General features: G+C 33.6%; 1 protein-coding gene and 1 non-coding gene across 2 annotated transcripts in view; both read right to left on the bottom strand.

Annotated features, from left to right (window-relative positions):
- LOC147063227 (uncharacterized) overlaps positions 1-18,973 on the bottom strand; it is a 103,857-nt gene extending 84,884 nt beyond the window's left edge. Inside the window, exon 1 of the mRNA XM_085959756.1 lies at positions 18,226-18,973. Coding sequence (XP_085815882.1) covers positions 18,226-18,404 — 179 coding nt within the window. The 5' untranslated portion in view covers positions 18,405-18,973. The remainder of the gene's footprint in view (positions 1-18,225) is intronic.
- Positions 18,974-19,623: 650 nt separating this feature from the next.
- Positions 19,624-19,695, bottom strand: TRNAH-GUG (transfer RNA histidin (anticodon GUG)). Its single transcript has one exon. It is a non-coding gene; the product is annotated as a tRNA-His (tRNA).
- Positions 19,696-21,314: the final 1,619 nt, after the last annotated feature.

Below are 21,314 nucleotides of genomic sequence, written 5' to 3'. Positions count from 1 at the left end.
GCCTTATAGTGCCAAAATGATGAAGTAATAAATAAATTAATAATGGTAATTCATAGATTACCTAATGTGTCAGAAATAATCAATATTTTTTTTAAATTCCGTTGAGAGGTGACAGTCTTCGCCTCTGTAAAATAGATACAACCATTCACAGACATCGTTTGCCGGTATCATGACGCGGTGAAAATATTTGCCACGTGAGCGATTCGGGGTCCGACGCTCCCTCGGCAAACAAATAACGGTTATTTTTATAAGGCGCGATTGCTTTCCACGCCTTGAGGCTACCGACAGATCTTTTCCATGCGGGGATTTCCATCGGCGATATTGACCGACGCGGGGGCGGCCTGTTTGCTTTTCCCGAGGAAAACCTTTCGCAATACCTAACTAATGATCGGTCTCAAAAAACAGGGAGGAAGGCTGTTTTTTTTAAAAATGCCGCCGTGGGCTGTTACACAAGAATGCATTATTACATCGTATTATATTTTGCAGTGGTTAAGACTCCATACTAGGCGATTATTTAAAGCCTACCTTCTTAAGAAAAATATTTTTTAATTGCATATCATACATATTTATATAATCACTTGATTATTTTCGTATCCGGAAATTTGTACGTAAACAGTTCACCGCAGGACACAAACAGATTGTTTTGTAATCTGTATAATACGAGGGTAGTCCCAGAAGTACCCGACCTAACAAAGAAAAAACAAAAAATTTGGAAAAAAATATTTTTATTTCTCCACGTAGTCTCTTTTTAGGTCGATACACTTTTCCCAGCGATGTTCAATAGCTTCGATACCCTGTTTATAGTGAGAATCGACGAGCTCCTTAAAATAGCCATCAACCGCAGACTCCACCTCTTCATTGTTGGCAAATCTTTTACCACCGACCCATTTTTTCAAGTTTGGAAAAAGAAAATAATCCGAGGGGGTTAAATCTGGTGAATAGGGTGCGTGAGGAAGCAATTCAAACTTTAATTCATTGATTTTGGCCATCGCGATAACGGATGTGTGAACTGATGAATTGTCCTGATGAAACGAAACTTTATTTTTCGCCAAATGCGGTTGATTTTTCTTGATTTCATCACTCAAATGCTGCAATAAGTTTGCATAATACACGCCGTTGATTGATTTTCCTTTCTGAAGATAATCAATGAAAATTACCTCACGCTCATCCCAAAAAACTGACACCATGACCTTGCCTGCAGGTGGAACTGTCTTCGCCTTCTTGGCAGCCGATTCTCCCCTTTCAGTTTGACTGTTCTTTTGTCTCAGGTGTGAAGTGAACCCATGTTTCATCCATGGTTATGAATAGACGCAAAAACTCTGCTTTATTGCTGTGAAACTTTGCCAAACACTCGATTGAAACATCCTCACGATGCTGTTTTTGTTCCATTGTGAGTAATCGCGGCACCCACCTTGCGCACAGCTTTCACATGTCCAAATTATCAGTCAATGTGTGATGTGCAGCACTTTTTGAAATGCCTACCATGTCTGCTAGCTCGCGCAATATCAGTCGACGTTGATCCAATACCATTTTGTGGATTTTCGTCACCATTTCTGGCGTGGCAGCTCGTCCGATCTCGTTTAAACTCAGCCACCCAATATGTTACTATTTTAAACAAAGGAGCAGACACCCCCAGAGTAGAATCTAGCGCCGCTTTGATATTGGTTGGACTGAAGCCTTTCAAATAAAAGTATTGTATCACATAAATATGACCAATTTTTTTCCATGTATACAAATTCACTGAGAGCGTTCACTGTTGATGGCTGACAAATAATTACTGAAGAACGTAGCGTCGTCAAACTTCAAATTTAGGCTTTATAAGGTTGGTACTTTCTATCATGGTTATTATTCTCAAACAACAACTGCTATCTATACGTCAGGTCGGGTACTTCTGGGACTACCGGTACATTCCTACATAGGTGTACAACATCTGTCGTTGGCAAAATTAAATTATTTTTATAAAATATAAAATAATCGGTTACATGTAAGTTGTACGTATGCAGTTCATCGTGGGACACTTATTCGTGCGCCGCGTACGTTATACGTTTTACGGCAGTTTCATATTTGGCTGATTAATTAGATTGATGAAGCGGAAAGGCCATAAGTAGGTACACCATGATTTGCTTTACTATTTTAAATCTCGCTAACCCATTCATTAAGTCTTTACTATCAGGAACAGCAACCTCATATTAAATTCACATTATTATTTATATTACAACATTATTTACTCCATTAAACTTATGTATTTCCAAGATTGAAAGTATACAATATTAACAATAAATGTCTTATATCGTATAAATTATACTAGATTTATTTTTGACCGATTTTATCAATATTATTTGTAAATATAAAAATTTTATATTAACAATGGGAAAAATGCCAATCTTGGGATTGTCAAATTGTAATCCCGAAATCCCGGGATCAGAATTTTGGCCAAGAAAATATTCACTCAGATTAAACAGTCAAATTTGATATTATTGAGTTATCAAGGCATAAAACGTTCTACCGTATATATGCATATAAATTTTAATCAAAGAGAAATCGTATGTCAACTTGGTACTAACTTTGCACCCATAATCCCGTAATACTAGTAACCTAATATAATTTTATTAGTTAACCTACCTAAGTAGTTTGCCTAACCAACTATCGCGGTAACTCAACTTACAACTTAATTATTCTATCTTCTGGGTGGTATCGATGTATTTTATATATCAACCGGTTCGCACTATAAAAACGTTGATGAAAACTTATTATAAAGAAACGGAGTTTTAATAAGTATATAAAAGTGAAGATAGAAAAAGGTTACTATCGCTGATTATTAAATTACATATATGCAAGATATTAATACTATCAACCAAAGGTACTTCATGGAATTTTAATTTAAATTCTAATGGATCTAAATCTTAAATTCTAAATCCATTAGAATTTATATGCATGATTTTTTGCGTTGCATCTTTGCAGTTTTGTTCTCAGAGATTTATTTTCTATGGTAATTTATTACATACTTCACCTTATTATGCTCTACAAGGTTGCGTAACATTCATCGGTCCATCACCACGTCTTGCGCCTCTCACCATGTGAAGTCTATAGCGCGTAGCTCGCTTTTGTAGCACCGTTGAAGTGATAAAATCCTTGCGTCTACAAGGATGCGGACTGTCTCACTCTCTAGCCATCGTAGTCGAGTGCGTAAGACATTTGGCTTTCATTTGGGGGCTCCTGATTTGATTTCCGTTGAGGTTAAAATACGTGAGGATGGACATAGGAGGACGTTGTTTTATACATTTTTAAAATAGGGTTTACTTAGCTCATTCGGCGTACTTCGATATCTATACTTTTTTGAATTTACTCCTATTGTTCTAATGCATCCGACCATGTCCGATCCTAATAAGATCATAATTATGGGCCTCCACAGAGTGGAGGTTTGTATTAAAAAATTTTGTTTTTAGGAGAAATGGATATTAGACATTTGTTCAAGCTATTAGGTCCATACTCTGACTCGACTCAAACATAAATTGAAAAACAATAACTATGTGTATTTGCCAGACCCAGGATTCTAACCTGGGACCCACGAGGCTATTCGTATAATTCTTTTTTTTAATACTGTTTATCTGTTTCACATTGACTGCTGACTATATAATTATACATTTAAATAGCATGCTAATTATATATAATGGCCACCTAATCGTTACACGCGTCTTTAGCGTCCAATGTATTAAATAATGTCATGTTGTGAACGTTTTGAATTTGTAAATAAATAAATTTTAATATGTATGTAATTTAAAATCTCAAAGCCAGGGTGTTTGTTTCACTTGTATTACTGCACTACTTTTTCACTACACTAATTTCATTAAGTGCCTTCACCATTTTTTTCATAATCCAGTTCTCATTTAAGTGAATAAAATAACAACTAGTTCGCACAAACTAGACATATTGGCGCCGCTGTATACATCCGGCAATATTCAATAGCGCACGGCTGTATTAAATTTTCCATTTCGTTTCATAACACTGAAGCTTTTAGCAAATATTCATCATGCGTGTTTGAATAATAATCTGCTATCGCAAATATTAATCGAAATGAAATAATGTTATAACAGATAACGCGGTACAAAAGCAATATTTCCTACTAGCTAACAATGAAAACCCGAATCTGCAACAATAGCTGATGTTAATATAATATTATATCGTGGAGAAACTGCGACATTACAATAATTAAGTGTTGCCACCGAGAAATGTATTCAAAACTTTAAGAAATTTCCTCAGTGTACCTATCCATTCGAGATTAATGGCTTCGGATTAAACCTGCGAATTAAAGTTCAAACTTATCTTTGACAAATTACATCCGATGTTTCAATAAATTAATGGAGTTGGCCGTAATTGTGTTAGTCGACTGCCACATCAGGGGGGTATATTTATGATTCAATTAAAAGTTTCGAATACACCATCATTTCGTAATAATGAACCAAAGTGTTCCCAAATGCGTTCTTGACGTTTAAAATATTGAAAATAATCGACAGTCTAATCCTAACCCAAGTAGCAAAGTAGGTATATTTTTAAAATACTCTATACCAGTGGTTCTCATGTGCGGCCACCAGAGGATTTTGCTGCGGCCACCAGCGCTTTACAGAATAATATTTCAAAAATTTATTTATAAAATTATGAAATTGGTTGAATACACATGACTTGTCTTAAATTTCTTTCCACGCTCAAATGCAGTGACGTCCCGTAGGGGTAGACAGATTGAGCGTCGCTTGCGGGCGGCAGTTACTCGAAGAGCGGCGAATCGAGGAGAATCATTAAATATATATAGGAATTGGTACCTAAACGTAGTACCTAATAACGGAAATATCTCTGTATCTTTAATAAAATTGTAAGTTTCTATTAATTCTTTGAGAAGACCTATATTTTAAATAAACCAATATCTTAAGTGTATTTGAAAAGTGATGACAGCAGTGACGTCCCTGCAAACTAAATATTTCGCCCTCTTTCCATTTTTAGAAATTAATATAGATTCACTTATACTAACTGGTAACTGGTGATGTCCAAATTAGAGAAGATTTGCCAACCCCACAGGCGAAAACATATACTCAAAAGTTGTAATATTATTTGGATTGCTTCCTTTATTTCTTATTCTATTCTTCGCCCCTAAGTGGTGCATGATCTACAATTCAGGGATAGTCAGCTTGGTCCCTACCGCCCACTAATGGGCGTTCCAGCTTTCATGGTGGGCGGTGGGGGTTTTAAAAACATTTTCATTATGTTTTCAAAAAAATGCCGTCTTATATCTAAATATGTGGAAAATGATATTCAATTTATTGATACCTTTCCCTACCTAATATCTTGTGGAATCAGGCTTTAGTGCTGTTAATCATAATTTTTATGACCAAAGAAAGACCCCGCCTGAATATTTCCGAAAGAGGATACATTCGTTTGTTCCTCACAAAAATTGAGCCAGATATCCAGTATTTAGTTTCACGGCATCAGCCTCAGGGATCTCATTAATAATTTAATTAAATAAATGTAATTTCATTAGACTTCATGCTTCTATGTATGCAAAGTATAAATAAAAGATAGATTTACCTATAGTAAGTTGTCTTATAAAGATTTATTCTGCCAAACTTAGCGAAAGTCTGACATAAAGTATTTGCTTGCTGTAACTCTGCTTTATAAATTTTATAAAGTATAGTTACTTCCATATTTTATAATCACCATTACTGTGGAACCGGTGGGCAGTTAGAAAATTTTACTACTAACAGAGATACAAAAGTGGGTGGTAGGAATAAAAAGGTTGACTACCCCTGATCTACATACTCACACAAGAAGTCACAGGATGGCAATATACTGTATAATAGTAATCAATTAATCAATGCAACTTTGAATTCTGATGTTTATTTCTTGGGTTAGCAGTGCATGTATTCTGTTGCCTGTTCCTAACCAAATGATTACACTGGGTTAACAGCACTCACTGCTTTGAAACGTTGGGTCAGAAACACGATAAGCATATAATATGACAATATCCTAGTAATCATCCAATACAACCAAGAGCCAGTCAATGACGTGGAAGTAAGCAGATCACGCGTTGCTTAAGTGTGGCATATCTGATGGATCGATAAATTAAGGATATTATATCAGTATTACTTTAGGGGACAGGTTTCGTACACATGATTATTTTTCAACCATGAAACATGAAACGCTGGTATGTAGATGTCTATGTCGGAATTAAGGGAGAAATGTCGGCATATATGTATGTCGCTAATTAAAGAACTAATTGAAATATTTCAGATTTTGAGTATATTTTATAGATATAGATAGAGATAATATTTTTTTGCTACAAGGCTAAAGAATAGTTATGTACTTTATAGGTAGGTTTCTCGGTGGAGCGTTAGTAAATTTGTGTAAGTATTCAGTGGTTCGGTGGAGGATAGATATTGCAGATGAAAGACGGCATTAGTTGTTTGTGATGATGAAAGGAGGTGAGAATTTATTTACTGTTTCGAATAACTACAAAGACACAATCATCGATGCAATATAATAAATAGAACGGTAATTCGGTCCACTATGTCTTTAAAAGAAACTTGTAATGAACTGAGATGTCCAATCGATTCTGAACCGCTATTTATTGAATGGCGCACTATGAAATAATATGTTAAAATGATTATGAAATAATATTAATTCGTAATGTTATGAAATTGCAGATCCGCTATCTCATAACATTACGAAATCATATTATATGCAGGTACCGATTAGTTGTACGTGAAACATGAATATTTAATAAATAATATTATAATTGAAACCTGGGTTACAGGAATCCGATGACAGCCATATTTGTGTATCAGATTTTTTTTAAATTGCCTATTCAATATTAGGTAATGAATTTAATATTAAAAAGTGGTATGGAGCGGTATTTTGAGTTGGCCGATGGGCGACACTTTACCTAGGGACGTCACTGAACCCAGCAATATAAAAAAGTTATGTCTTTGAATGAGTATTTTTATCAATAACATTGACGAATGGATTAGCAAGTAATTGAATAATCTTCAGTGGAATCATAGCGTACACACTATAAACTAACTGAGATACCAATATACACACAGTGAAAATTAAATGCAGGGGTGAATTGAGAAACGCCGAAGCAGTGTTCCAGAGCCGGTTGAGCTAACGAAGCAGGCGGGCGGATTCCGAAAGGCGCCTCCGCCCCCCTTTGTATGGTAATAACTTGTCCATTAGCAAGGAGACACGCCACCCGCCTATTCTCTCATGTTTCACCATAAGAGATGGGCGGCAGCGAGCTTTAATTTTACGGGTCTAATAAAAGCTGTACTTGCTCACTAATAAGATCTCGTTATGGTCAGGTAGGTACCTAATAAATATACGTACGTACTTGAATATTAATATTTAGATGCCTACTGGGAAAATGTGGGATATTTTTTGTGTCCCGAAATTGTGGAAGTAAAATTATTGCAGGGCTTCTTAAAAAATACATTAAGTACTTATACTTTTTTTTGTTTTGTACTTTGTTAAAACAATGATTCGTTTTTTAAATATGTACCTGCACCATGCACAGTACTAGCGGTTTCACATGTGGACATGTGTCAAACCACTGGTGTGTCGAGTGGCTGCATTTACACATAACTGAATGGGCGCATTCAGACGTAGACACAAGAGTGTCGCGTTCATTTATGATATGTAAATGCGGTATCTCGACACACCGGTGGCAGGCCATAGGTGTCCCGTGTGAAATGGTTCTAAATCGTGAACGCTACTTGCGAAACCAGCTGGAATGATCCGAGAGGAAAATTCTGCGACGATTATAACGACCCCGAAATCAGGATACGGTGTGGGATCAAGTTAATGATGAGTTTTACCAGATGTATCAGGATTCGAAACTCTCCACTTTCATAAAACTTCAGCTGCGCATACCAGATACACGAATACTAAAAAATAGTCCTCGTTGGCAAGAGCTTGTCCAGATGACACGAGTCTCGCCGCGATACGTCGCGAGTGCATGTGAACGACTCGATGAGGTCATCTGCATCTGTATCATATCGTACCTCGACCTCGCGCGAGAAGTGACATGCGGCGGTTACATATGGGCGACTCAATGAGTTTACAATGTACCTGGAATGCGAGTTTTAAGGCCTAACCGAAGTGAAAAGAGACCACGAATGCACTGAGACAAATCATCAAAAATCAATCAAGGCATCAAAAGATGAAGAATATTTTTTGATGTTTCCCAAAAATACTTCACGTGGGTAAAATGCGATTAATTAAGTAAGTTAATTGATATTGTGTCTGAATATTCCTATACGATGTTGGTATGTATATAGGTACACCAGAGTAAAACTCATAGTAGTATATATTTAGCAGTGGCGAAGGGTGACTTTTTGAAAGAGGTAGGCTGTGGGAGTAACCATGCATGTCAAATATATTTGCGGGAAATAAGAAGATAACCCAATATTACTACTGATGAATAGGTACGCTAAAACGAAGAAATTTCAAAAGCTTAATTGGTTTGTTATAATTAGTTCATAAAAATAAGCAATTAGCTTGAATTACTTATCTATTTTCCTAAACATTTATAAACGTAACATTTACGCTCAAAATATATTACCTCATCTATGAAAATATCCGTTGCTGTATTGTATGTATTATGTTCAATAACAATTTATAATTTAACCCGTAAAACTAGACATTTTAAAATACTTCTATATTTAAAACACAGACTTCGGTAGGTACAATATCAGATAATATCTTAATTGTCTAACGAGTGAACTAATAAATAAATAAAAATCACGAGATAAATTATTTTATATTTTTAACAACAATCAATACATATTTATGTGATTTAATCCCATAGAAAAAAAAAATTTAATTATCTTCTTATTAATTATTTTGAATAAATGCGCTCTCGCGACGTAAGCGCTAACGAAACAGCTTGTACATTTGTATGCGGGACGCCAGACATTTTGAAATAATGAGAAAAAAACTTCATATTGAAAAACCCGTCGTTTCACGCGAAAATAATCCTATACAATATGTGAAGCGAAACGCGGTGTGTTCTATTTTTTAACTTTCGAGAGATGCCATAGATGGTGCTTATTGAAATATGGGAAAAGGTCGTAAAATTATGACAATTTTACGATAGATGTCTTTGGGCATATTGAATATATTATTATCTGTGATTATATAAATACGTCAACATGAAAATAAAAATTATAGAAGGTAGGCTTTAAATAATCGCCTAGTATGGAGTCTTCGCCACTGATTTAGAGTAGTATCAAATACATAACCCAATTGATAAAATATGTGAAAAGAAACAAAAAACATACCAACACATATTTGATAAGTATTCGTCCACTCGCAAGATGACCCTATAGAAATATCCACAGAATCCACGATTGTACGTTAAATATTTCACTGTATCGTGCCGTGAGCTTCCTTATCCGAAAGAGATGACCGTATGGCGTATTCCACACGGTCTCCAATTTTATTCGATTCAATATGAACATTAATTCAATTTTCATAGCTGATTTTGTCAAAATTCATGAATTCAAGAATGAAAACCTATCCTAACCTAACAAATAATCCAGTATATCGGCTATTTTTTAAATTTGTTTGCTGCTGGAGTCCTGTAAAGTGTAAACCGACAAGAATCGTGTTTTATTTAGGCATGAATTTTATGTCAGTACTATATTTCGACCCAAAGATGTGCGACGGTCTTTAATATATGTCCATATATTTCCGATACAACATTTCACGGTGAAGTGAGATACGGCGAACTGCATACGTACAAGTTTCCGGACACGAGAATCCAAACCACAGCCATCATCATAATAAACAATATCAAGAAACACCTAGTTGCCACTAAGAGATGCAAAAAATGTAGAATCTCACTCCATACCAGTGATATTAGAATAATAAGTTAAATCACTATAAATTAAAAATATTAATATAAATTCCATCGAATTCCATTGAATTCCATCGAAAATAGGCATGTACTGTCAACGATGAGGATTTTCAATTTATTGAAGGAATGTTATCAATTTTTAATAAAAAAGAAATACATTTTCTGCTACACTAGCATCTGTGTAACGAAGTCTCAGCAGCAGCGTCGATTTTCTTTAACGCACATGACGCAATCGATTCGTTAAAACATATTAAAATGGGGCTTCGAAACAGTTCAAACCGGTAAATTATCGTCGCTATAGGATTTGTTTCCCGAATATCCATTTTTGTCGAAATCGACATTTTAATGCAGTTCAATTTCTTTTATCGAACTCTACCGAAATCATTTATAAAAACAATATATTTTTATCTAGGAACAGAGATATTTTTTAAAAAAACCCGAATACGCCATGTTAAGTTACAATTACTCCGTGGTGTTCTCCCGAATGTCCAACTATTCGTACCTGAATATCCAAGTTAATTTCGGTCGAAATATATCTGTGGCTGAGTGTTTATTTCCCGAATATGACTTAAGCCAATCAAACCGCGCTCACGCCGTGCATCTCGCTCCCACATTCACGCTGTCTAGCTCTAAAACAATCACGCCCACTTCCATATTTTTCGGCCGTCTGGAGACTTCTTTCAAATTTCGTTTTATTGATATTGTTTTTAACGTTACTATTGTTTTAATAGTGAATTCATCAAATTTGAGGAGATCATTCATAGCTGATACATCACCAGTTCGCCCTGAACTTACAGTAGAGTTGTGGAAGTGAGTATTTTAACCTAAATAACTGCATTTTGTTTTGATAAATGACACAAAATCCCAACGGTTATATGAATTCTACAGTATGACCCGGCAACTACTATGACGTAAAAAATAATTATTATCTCAAATTATTATTAATCAAATATTGTTTGTCTTTATTTTACTTTTAATCTAGGTATTTCTATGAAAATAAAGGCGATGCTATTATTTATTTTTGAATGCGCTGATAGTTAATTTAATTTAATATGTATGTTAGTAACTATTTATTTGGTGGATATTATATACTTAGGATATTGGTACCTACCTAATATTAGCAGCCAATGGTAATTAATTTATACATGCTATTATTTTGTGTTGTTATTCCTTACAATAGTAAATATATAATATTTATTTGGTGGTTTGTAATAAGTTTAATTGCCAATTATAGAAATATATAGATATAATAATATACAGATATATATAAATAGATTTTTTTTTTTTGAAAAAGTATTAATATAAAATTGTTAGCAAGTACGAGTAAGTACCTACCATCATAAAATATTGGAGAAATGACCATGACGCGGGTAGTAATTGAAGTAGTATAAAGATATATAAATAGATTTATTTTTTTTTGGAAAAAGTATTAATATAAAATTGTTAGCAAGTACGAGTAAGTACCTGCCATCATAAAATATTGGAGAAATGACCGTGACGGCGGTTAGTAATTGAAGTAGTACCGTATAATATATTTTCTCAGAAGTGATTTTAAAAAATTATGTAAGTATGTTCAATTATTAGAATGGTACATTCTTAAATCTTGTGAATTATTCGTTCAATAAAAAAATAGTTAATTACTTAAAAACTATTTTATTACTTAATCCGAAAAAAACCGAAAAAGCGATTGCCGCATGTTATTATTACATACGAACTTGGGTAATTAAGATCATTAAGTATTTAAATAGTAGAGGTAATTATTAACAATTATCATGTAAATAAATATAACATTTGAGGCGCGTACTTTTTGACCACTCAGTAATCTGTGGGCCGTGCAGCAATACGCTACGGTCTTAAATCCCGAACGTCCATGTTTTGTCCCGAATATCCATTATTCTGAGAGAGCGCTAAAAATTTCCCGAATATCCACAGTGAGTACTTGTAAATAAAACGTATTTTCTGTGCATTTAATGATTTATACCAGTATATTATTCTTGGAATCTATTCTTAGATAATGTTGCAATCTTACAGTATAGAAAGAATGATTGATACATCTACTGATATTAAAATATACGACAATGAAATTTGTTTTTCGTCTCCTGTAAAATTGACATTTGGTCTATTCGGGAAACAAATCCTATAGCGACGTTATGTCAAGATCATAAAAAATGAATTTCACACAAATCAAGTACTTATAAAATACTAGCCAAAGCATAAAAAAAAATCATCACAAATAACATCAAAGATCCATACCATAACCGCAATAGATATGTACTCGAAAAAACACTAACATTATTATGTGTCATCGTCAAGACCTCAATTCTAATTATTTTCAGTCAACTGATGTGATTTTAGCTTAAAAGCTGAAAATAGCTGAAAAGTAGTCAGTGCGTCTGGCTTCTATGTTCCTAAGCCTAACAAAATGTTTTCTTTCGTTTCGAAGAGTATTCAAGATTGCGTTTGACAAGGGTCCAAATGGTGGAAACGTCCTGATCAACCCTGCACTTGTGGGTTCGTAAAACTTCGAATGTTATTCAACAATATGACAGTAGAGATATCCCACATTTACCTATAAACATCAGTGAATAGCGTCCCTTTTAAAGGTATTATTGGATTATATTTTGAGGGAGGCAGAGTCGAATTTACAAAATGTAGGTTCTAAAAGCCATTGTGATCCTGTTACAGTGTCCTTTCATATCTATACAGCGGCGCGTAATGAACTTAGTCTTCTAAAAGGGGAAATGTTTCGGGGAATCCAGACACGGAGACCCTAAAAAATTTCAATGATTAAATTTAATATTGTTTTACTTTTTATTGATTCCCGGAGAAAGTAAACAAACACCCGTCATTCAAAAACATAATACCTAACTTAAAAAAGATCGATTATGATTTCCTTCTGTTCATAAATTTAATTTAAATCAGGGCTTTTTTTTAAAAAAAAAAGGTGCCGGAACTCACTTCATGACAAGCTTTTTACTAAATAAAATTATATTCAAATGTCACTTAAATGAAATTTAAAGGAGCTATGCCACGAAGCGCACAAAAAAGGTTGATTTTTACGATAATTTTTTATTTTAGTCAAAACAAAGCTACAGAAACAATAAAATACATACTTTATATTTGAAATATATTGTACAAATAAGACTAAATAAGACTAAATTTAAAATATAATTGTAAATACATATGTAATGTATTTATTTATGAACTTGAATAAAAGTTTAGAGTGATTTCCAAAGTTTTTTCCAATTCTCGTCTGATACATCATCTCGATTCCTTTTCTTAGTGTTGGAGTCTAAGGCCGAATGTCTTCCTTTAAGTAACCACCTATCAACATATTTTGAAGGATCGAAAAATGTCAAGGGTGGGCCCACGAGTTTGATGAACAAGAGTGCCGAAACTGTTTTAGTGTTTAACGAAGCTCTTGTTGGGGTAATAATAAGATTCATTTGCGAAAACCCCCGTTCACATTCACTTGAAGAAATGGGAATAGAATTCAGAGCATATACCAAACGCAAGAGTTTTTCAGAATATGTCTTTTCGAGAATGTATTCGCGAAATCCACGAATCATTTCTCGTTCATCTAGTTGTAGCCTGATCGAAATGTTTCTAATTTCCATCTCTCCAAATGTCAACCGATTATCAATGTCTTCAGGCCAATATTTTTGGTCAAGTACGCGAGCCCAAAGTGCAAACTTAACATCTTTATTATCTAGCAGCCTTTTTTCAATTGAGGTTTTCAACGTGGAATAAAATATTTTCGGATCAATAGGAGGATCATTTTTAGAAACTTTTTCATGAAGTAAAACTCCACGAAAATGCAGATTGCTTATAGCAGCTGCAGCACATTTATAATAGGGTCCAAAATTCTGTTTTCTTTCTTCAAAAACTTGAACGAGTTCATTTATTTTTCGATTTGCAATGTAAAGGTTCACATTGCGATTTTGTAGGTCCAAACTAAGTTCCGACAATTCTTGGAGAGCGTCGCACATCAATGCTAGATACAATAAAAATGCTGTTGATGTTATTTTGTTCTTTAAGCCACTGTAAGTACACTTGTCATTTTTATCTCTTGTAGGGTCATTCATCGCTTCTTCAAAATGACGCACAAGGGATTCATAATTATTCCACACAGCCGAAACTGAACGAAAACTAGATGCCACCCATCGGGTACTTAAAACTCTTCCGATTTTCAGTACCTCTACGCCTAGTGATTCTGCACATAAATGCAACTCTCTATTATTTTTCGGCGACGCGTGGTATAAAACATAAAGTTTATCAATAATTGATTTGAATCTATTGATCCCTGAAATTTTCTTTACAACATCACTTACTGATAATTCTAATCTGTGATTAGTACAATGCCAAACTATAATAGAAGGAAATTTTTCTGTCAGCAATTTTTTCACTCCATTTTTAGAACCTAACATCACAGCAGCGCCGTCGCATGCAACCGAAACTAAATATTTTTTTAAATATTCTTCTGTCATCCCATATAAATCAAGAGATTGGAGTAATGATTCAAATATTCCTTTCGCCGTTACGTCTTTAAGTTCAATCAAATCCAAAAACAAATTAATTGGTGAATTCATTCCAACACTTTCGACACAGCATCGAACATACACAATGAGGGTGGTTTTTTGGCTTATGGTGGTAGACTCATCAATTATCAAAGAAATTATATTTTTCGATTGAACAATTTCTTTGAAAACATTTTTTCTCATTTCATCACATATATGATTTACAATGTTAATACATGCGTTAGTGGAATGGAGAATATGACCCATTTCGATCCCATTTAGTTCTTGGAGATTAATTTCACTTTCAAACATATTGAATGATTGATTTTCCTTAGCTACTTTATATGCAGTTCGAAAAATGTTTGCTGTTATTACTTTTTCGCGAGATAACGATTTTAAAAAAGTATTTTCAATCTGCTTTTTTTTGGCTTCAGAAATGATTTTTAACGCTGCTTTGTGTGCAATAGATCCTCTGAGATCGAAAAATTTTTTTCGAAGTGACCCCAATTGTAGCTTCCTCTCTTTCCCAGAATACGTGATTTCATTATTGGCCCATTCTTTGGATATTTTCATTCCCATTGTCGTTTCAGTTCCAAGAGTTCCAACGTTTCTGCAAATTGTGCAGCAAGTTTCATTTTGTGTACGTTTAACCATTCGTTTTTTGAGCAAAAATCGTTTTTTTGATCTAATGACCAGCAGTCTGGCCAATCGTTTTGAGTTCGACCTTGATCCCCGAGATCAGCTCGAGATGATTCAGGAACATCTACATGTACCGATATTTCCATATCTTCTGTCATCGTTTCTGTTACTGTTTTGAGCTTTTTATTTGCGGAATCGGCGCCGCTGCCGGTGGTTGAGAAGTAACAGGAAATTTTTTTCATATTTAAACTTGGGGTTGCACTAAATAATATATAAAATAGTTGCACAACACGTAATCGTAACACAAACTGACTAAACAAACGTAAACAACAATATACGCAGATGCCGCCATGCGATAAACGTCAAACTGTCAAAATCATAATACGCAAAGACATACGTATGAAGCTAGTTACATACGCAGGTTTGCTATTTAAACTATACGGTTACTTCACTAACACTAACACGCCAACATTCAAAATGGCTTCCACCTGTACCTTATTTTATCATTTTAATGAATTATTATTGTAATTACATAAGCGCAAATATTTTTTCGTTTAATTGATTTTGAAATAAAACCGTGAAAAAAGGTGCCGGAACGCCGTTCCACCGCGTTAAATGGAAAAAAGCCCTGATTTAAATAATATCCTTTTTATTTCGTGTATAAATATACAATTTTATTTAAAAAGAAGTAAGTACTTGCCTACTCATTATTGGAGATTTCAGAACAAATCAGGAATCAATAAAATATGCCTATTCCTATAAGATTTGAGGGCGTGTTTGAGATCGCTGTCCTTGTGATGTTTGACACAAGTGACCATGGCCCGCATAAGGGGGGGGGGGCTGACAGGGTCCTAGCCTGGAAGCCCGGCGTGACGGGTCGACCAGCTAAGTGAGATAGACACATATTATCACAAATTTTATATATATATTACAAAGTCGCCTGCGGCGCTATTTTACTTCCATATATATATTGTACGATACAATTTAATGTGATATGGTGATTCATATACATAAATGATAGTTCACGTGTAGAATTATGAAAACGCTACTATCGAGTATCACACTGCTTTTAACCTTAGCGATAGGTAAAAGGGCCCGCCAAAGATCCAGGCCTGAGGGTCCGTTTTAGGATATGGGGGCCATGCAGGTATCAAAAAAAACTTCTCAACGCCCCCCCTGGAAATCTACGTTCTTCAAACTTTAAACGATCAAACAAACAAAAAGATGCATTGACAAATTGACGTTTGTTTATATACCTACCAACCTACCTACTAAATTAACATAAAAAAACAATTAGTAATTAAATCAGTAACCAGTGATAATACCTATATTATACCTAAGTATAGCGCTGACCGTAAGCAGCTCAAATTGCCGTTCTTTATTACCTGTCGTGTCAATTTATAAGTAATTTTAATGCCTTTTACATTTATTATTTCTGCATGGCTGTCTTAAATGGATAGATGCAACAAAAAATAATATACTTACACGAATAACTCAGGCAATTTAGCGCCGCAGGCGAAAATTTTGCAGTCTCCAAAGGAATCTACTCACAAAAGTAATATCATTCGAATTCCTTCCTCAATTTTCCACCGGTTTTTAATCTGTTTAACACACAGAACAGATTAATAAATAGAATTCCGATAGGCTATATCCCAATATACTACATTTTTATGCAGGGTTTTGAATGTGTGAGTGACCTACGAAAATGAACCACACAATATGAGCGTAGTTATACACAAAGCAGCCAAGCCACAATTTTGAAAAAAATGAGTTATTGTTATTTCCATAATCTCACACGTTTGTTTTACGTTCTGCACAAATCAGCCAAGCTGCTGTCATACAAAAATCTCATATAAATGCGTTTTAAAGATTTTGCAAATCGCAGAATATGACATTTTCGATTTGCATAAAGCAACCAAGCTGCTGTCATACAAAAATGTAATACTTATAAATGCGTTCTAAAAATATGCCATATTCGATCTGCAAAAAGCAGCCACATGATAATATTATGTACTTACCTAATTATTAAAATCCTGACTGTAAGGTGTGTTTTCTACATTCAATTAATTTCTCAATTACATTATATGTTTTTCATTTTATTATATATAATATCGTCACTGTTCTGGCAGAAGACACTAATTCGATAAAATGACATTGAGTTAGTTATACCAAAATGTTCCTTATTTCAAACTTTACCGTCTGGAAACCTTCTAAATAAATAAACATTCTTTATTTTAAAGTCATCCTTTTTTTGATTACCTACTTAATAAACTCACATGATAGACCATTTCAAACATTTCAACAACTGCAAAGTCAAATTACTCAAAACTAGTATTCTCCAGTTAGTGTTTTCTGCCAGAACAGAGACGATATACAGATTTTTCATATAAAAATTAGTGCCAGGCAGCTAAATATTAATGTATAATTTGCTAGTTTTTCGAATTATTTTCAGAATAATTATGAAATTCCCATAATACGTGAATAAACATAGAAGGTTTTTTTTTAAGAAAATAGATGCAAAAATAAAATAAGAGTTGGCTCCATTTAAGAATGAACATTCTAAAAAACTTGTTTTGCACAAAACAGCCTGGACTGCTAAAACACCAAAATTTCATAGATTTTATGCTTTTATCTCTTTATAAGTTACACAAAATCATATAAATATATAATATCTATCATTCAAAAGGTATAAATATTATACATATGCTTTGTGGATTTAAAGAAACACAGTTTACATAAAAGTGCTTCTATCTCTGTTTGAGGTTTGTGTGGCTTGGCTGCTTTGCGTATAACTACGCTCCACATTATAGACGTGCAGTTGTGTGTATTGCAACCTTCAAATACCGTAAATACACCAATATTGAATGAACGTCACTGCATAAACCGAGAACAGTTGTCAGAACGAAGGACAATCGTATTCTTGACACGTGTTTAAGTTTAGCCCATATTCTTCCACACTCGAGATAGGTCATCGGTGTGGTCACAATAACTATAATCTTAGGAGTATTATTTTATTATACTTCTAACATGGCAGCACGATAAATTATGTAAATATATCGAATTTAATATCATGACGTACATCCCTGCATAAGTATTTTTACAATATTTTGGCAGTGAAGAAAATACATAATATATCTATTTTATTATGTAAATTAAATATCTTACCTTGCTGCTAAAATAATCCTGTGTGCGAAAACTCTTTCTTCCTGCTGTCCCAAGAGAAAAACAACATCTGCAGTATCCTGGTCTTCGGAAAGTCTCTGTAAATCTCTCAACAACCCTGGAAGTCCAGCCCTCTCGGCGCCCATTGTGGGACAACAAGCACCACCTACTCGAGTTCCCATTTCACGCACTCCCTATTTTTTAAGATTAATATGTATCTATCATTTGTTTTTAGCCCTTCGCAGACAATTATTATAAAATTCATCGAAATCATTAGCCCGCCATTTTGCTTGCCCTCATTCAAATTTCTCCGCGCTCTCGTACAAATATTTGCCAAGAGATGGCAGTGTATTCAAATAAACAATAAAAATAAAGTTTATAAAACGGTATTCACTGTAATCGTATAATCGAAAAACAAATGAATTAAACAGATTGAAAGCAGTTTAGTTAACTTTAAATCATACTATGGAATGATTTTAAATATACATTAATCTGATAAACTATATAAAATATCGGCAAATTTCGATTACATCCTGGTTTGCTGATAATGTAACTGAGGAAGTTTATTTATATAAAACTACACAAAAATACACGTTCACAACCGAAAAAAAATATTAACCGCTTTGAATTTTACCAACTGGGCGCACAATATTATGAAATAAACACATAAATAAAAAGAATTCAGACACTGTTGTTTATGTTTTTCGGACATAACCTGTCGGAGTGCACCAACAAACAACCGAAACTTTTTGATTGGTCCATGAACATTTTGTGTTGCCAAGTAGAAAATTAAGGTAACAGGTAAAAAAATCTCAGGTGACCTCATCTCACTTGTTCATCTCGTCAGGTACCTGCCTATAATTATAAATAATAAAATAATTCTACAAACTATAAGTAATAGACAAACATGACGGTGCATAGAATAAAATTGACAGGATTTTCCTATTTCTTACTCTGTTTCCGGATCTATTAATTGTTTTTTTAATTCTTCACAGATTTTTTAAAGATTCTAGGTACAATATTCTTATAAAACATTTTGACACAAGGACTTTTCAACTAGTCAACTATATTTTACTAAAATGAATTTTCGCTAGGTACCTATAACTAAATTTAATATAAACAAGTTTTAAAAAAAATATTTTAGAATAAAATAAATAACACCTAAGTAGTAGGTACCCGACCTACATACTATTTGTTTTTATTAAATTGCAAAATATTTAACTTACAAACAAAATTTTTCATGACTGTTATGTTATAAATTTTCATATAGTTTCCTCGTCATCGAAATTTTCAACGAATAGTGTGTCTTATATTATTATTAATTGTATGGCATGTTTTAAATTAAAAAAAAATATAAATTAACAAAAAAGTATAGGCCCGCCGAGACAGCGATCTTACCGCTGCCGTGACCAGGAGTCGAACCTGGGTTACCACGGCCACAACGTGGGGTCCTAACCACTAGACGATCACGGCTATCGGGACATGTCCGTTGAGTGACAAAATAAGGTATATAAATGTAGTTTAGTTTTCATCTCTTTCTTATATTCTCAATAAAATTTCTATAAGAAAAACTGTTATTTCCGCAGAGAAAATTATCAATTTTACTGTTGTGTATCATTTTCAATCGTAATATAATTAGGTAAGTACATACCTATTTCTATTTATTCTAAATTTATAATGTGAATAGAATAATAATAAAATTATATTTATAGATAAAATAATAAAATTATATTTATAGATAAAATAACAATATTATTATGTTGTTACTATGAAAATATTATAATATAATAATATTTCTGCCGCATTAAAATTTATCAACGACATCTGTGTAGGGAATGTAAAAACATTTGATCTTGTATTATTTTTTTATTTTGGTGGTGGTACAGAGTAGGCTGAGTACATAATTATTTTTACTACAATAAAATTATAATATAATAATATTATGTAATTACTAGGTTTTTTGTTTCCGTGAAAAATGAAATGGGTACCAAATTGATGATTTCAACACGAAAATTGTCTTTTTCTCAACTAGGTATATTTTTTACATTTTTTACTATACCTACTACCTAATCAGTCCATAAATACCTTTTTATAGTTCTACTAGAGACATCTAGCGACATCATATGAAACAATTCATAAACATTTACTTATCATTACATTTTTGTGTGTCCAATTAATTAATTATTTAATATTCAAAGATAAACAGACTGGTAATTTAAAAAACATTATTAATGTACCTAAATATTATTTTATGGATACGCAGGTACCTACCTACTCATAAATTATTATCTATAAGAAAGATTTTTCAATTCAATTCAAATTATTTATTTTTACAGAAATTTACAGAAATATCAATTTAAAGTAAGAAATAAAAAAGAGATTGATCAGAATAGACATATTATATTATAGTAAGTTATTAAACAGTAGAAATGTGTACATACAAAAAAATATTAATTAGATAGGTACAAGGAAGTGCACCGCAGGCTCTATTTTAAGAATTTATAAAACAACGTCCACCTATACTCATCCTCACGTAGGTAGAATATATCAACACCCGAAGCAATTTCGTTGAACATAGTTATCGCCCTCCCAATTGGCATTACCAGTGGCAGGTTGGTTCTGCACCTTGAGAGAATAAACAACTGATGCTCTCTATTTCTAAGATAGTTATCACACACAGGTCGACACTGCCCAGAATGGCAGAGTTCTCATTTATTTTATACCTCGTATAAGTCGAAAAAAATACGTAGCTAAATAAAGATTTCTTCTAAATTGCAGACTGCAGTATGTAAGCATGCCTAAGAGAAAGTCAGTTGGATAAAGCCACGGATAGTATCCATACAACCTCAAGTAAAGGAGTCTCAAGAATTTCTTCTGAACCCTCTCCACCATAAGGCCATACTTCAACTGATGCGGTGCCCAAACAATAGACCCACTCTCAGGTCTGCTTCGTACTAAAGAATTAAATAAAAGTTTTAATACCGTAACATCCGAAATGACCCGGGAAGTACGCATGACGAAGCCCAACATTTTAAGCGCCTTGTTACAAATGGTAACTATATGGCTAATAAATGTCAATTTACTCTCAAACG

This window comes from Rhyacophila brunnea, unplaced genomic scaffold (genome assembly GCF_057557595.1).
Source record: "Rhyacophila brunnea isolate RB1 unplaced genomic scaffold, BYU_Rbru_1.0 scaffold_9, whole genome shotgun sequence".
NCBI lineage: Eukaryota > Metazoa > Arthropoda > Insecta > Trichoptera > Rhyacophilidae > Rhyacophila > Rhyacophila brunnea.
The sequence above is the reverse complement of the archived record's forward strand: the minus strand, read 5'-3'. Positions and strand labels throughout refer to the sequence as shown.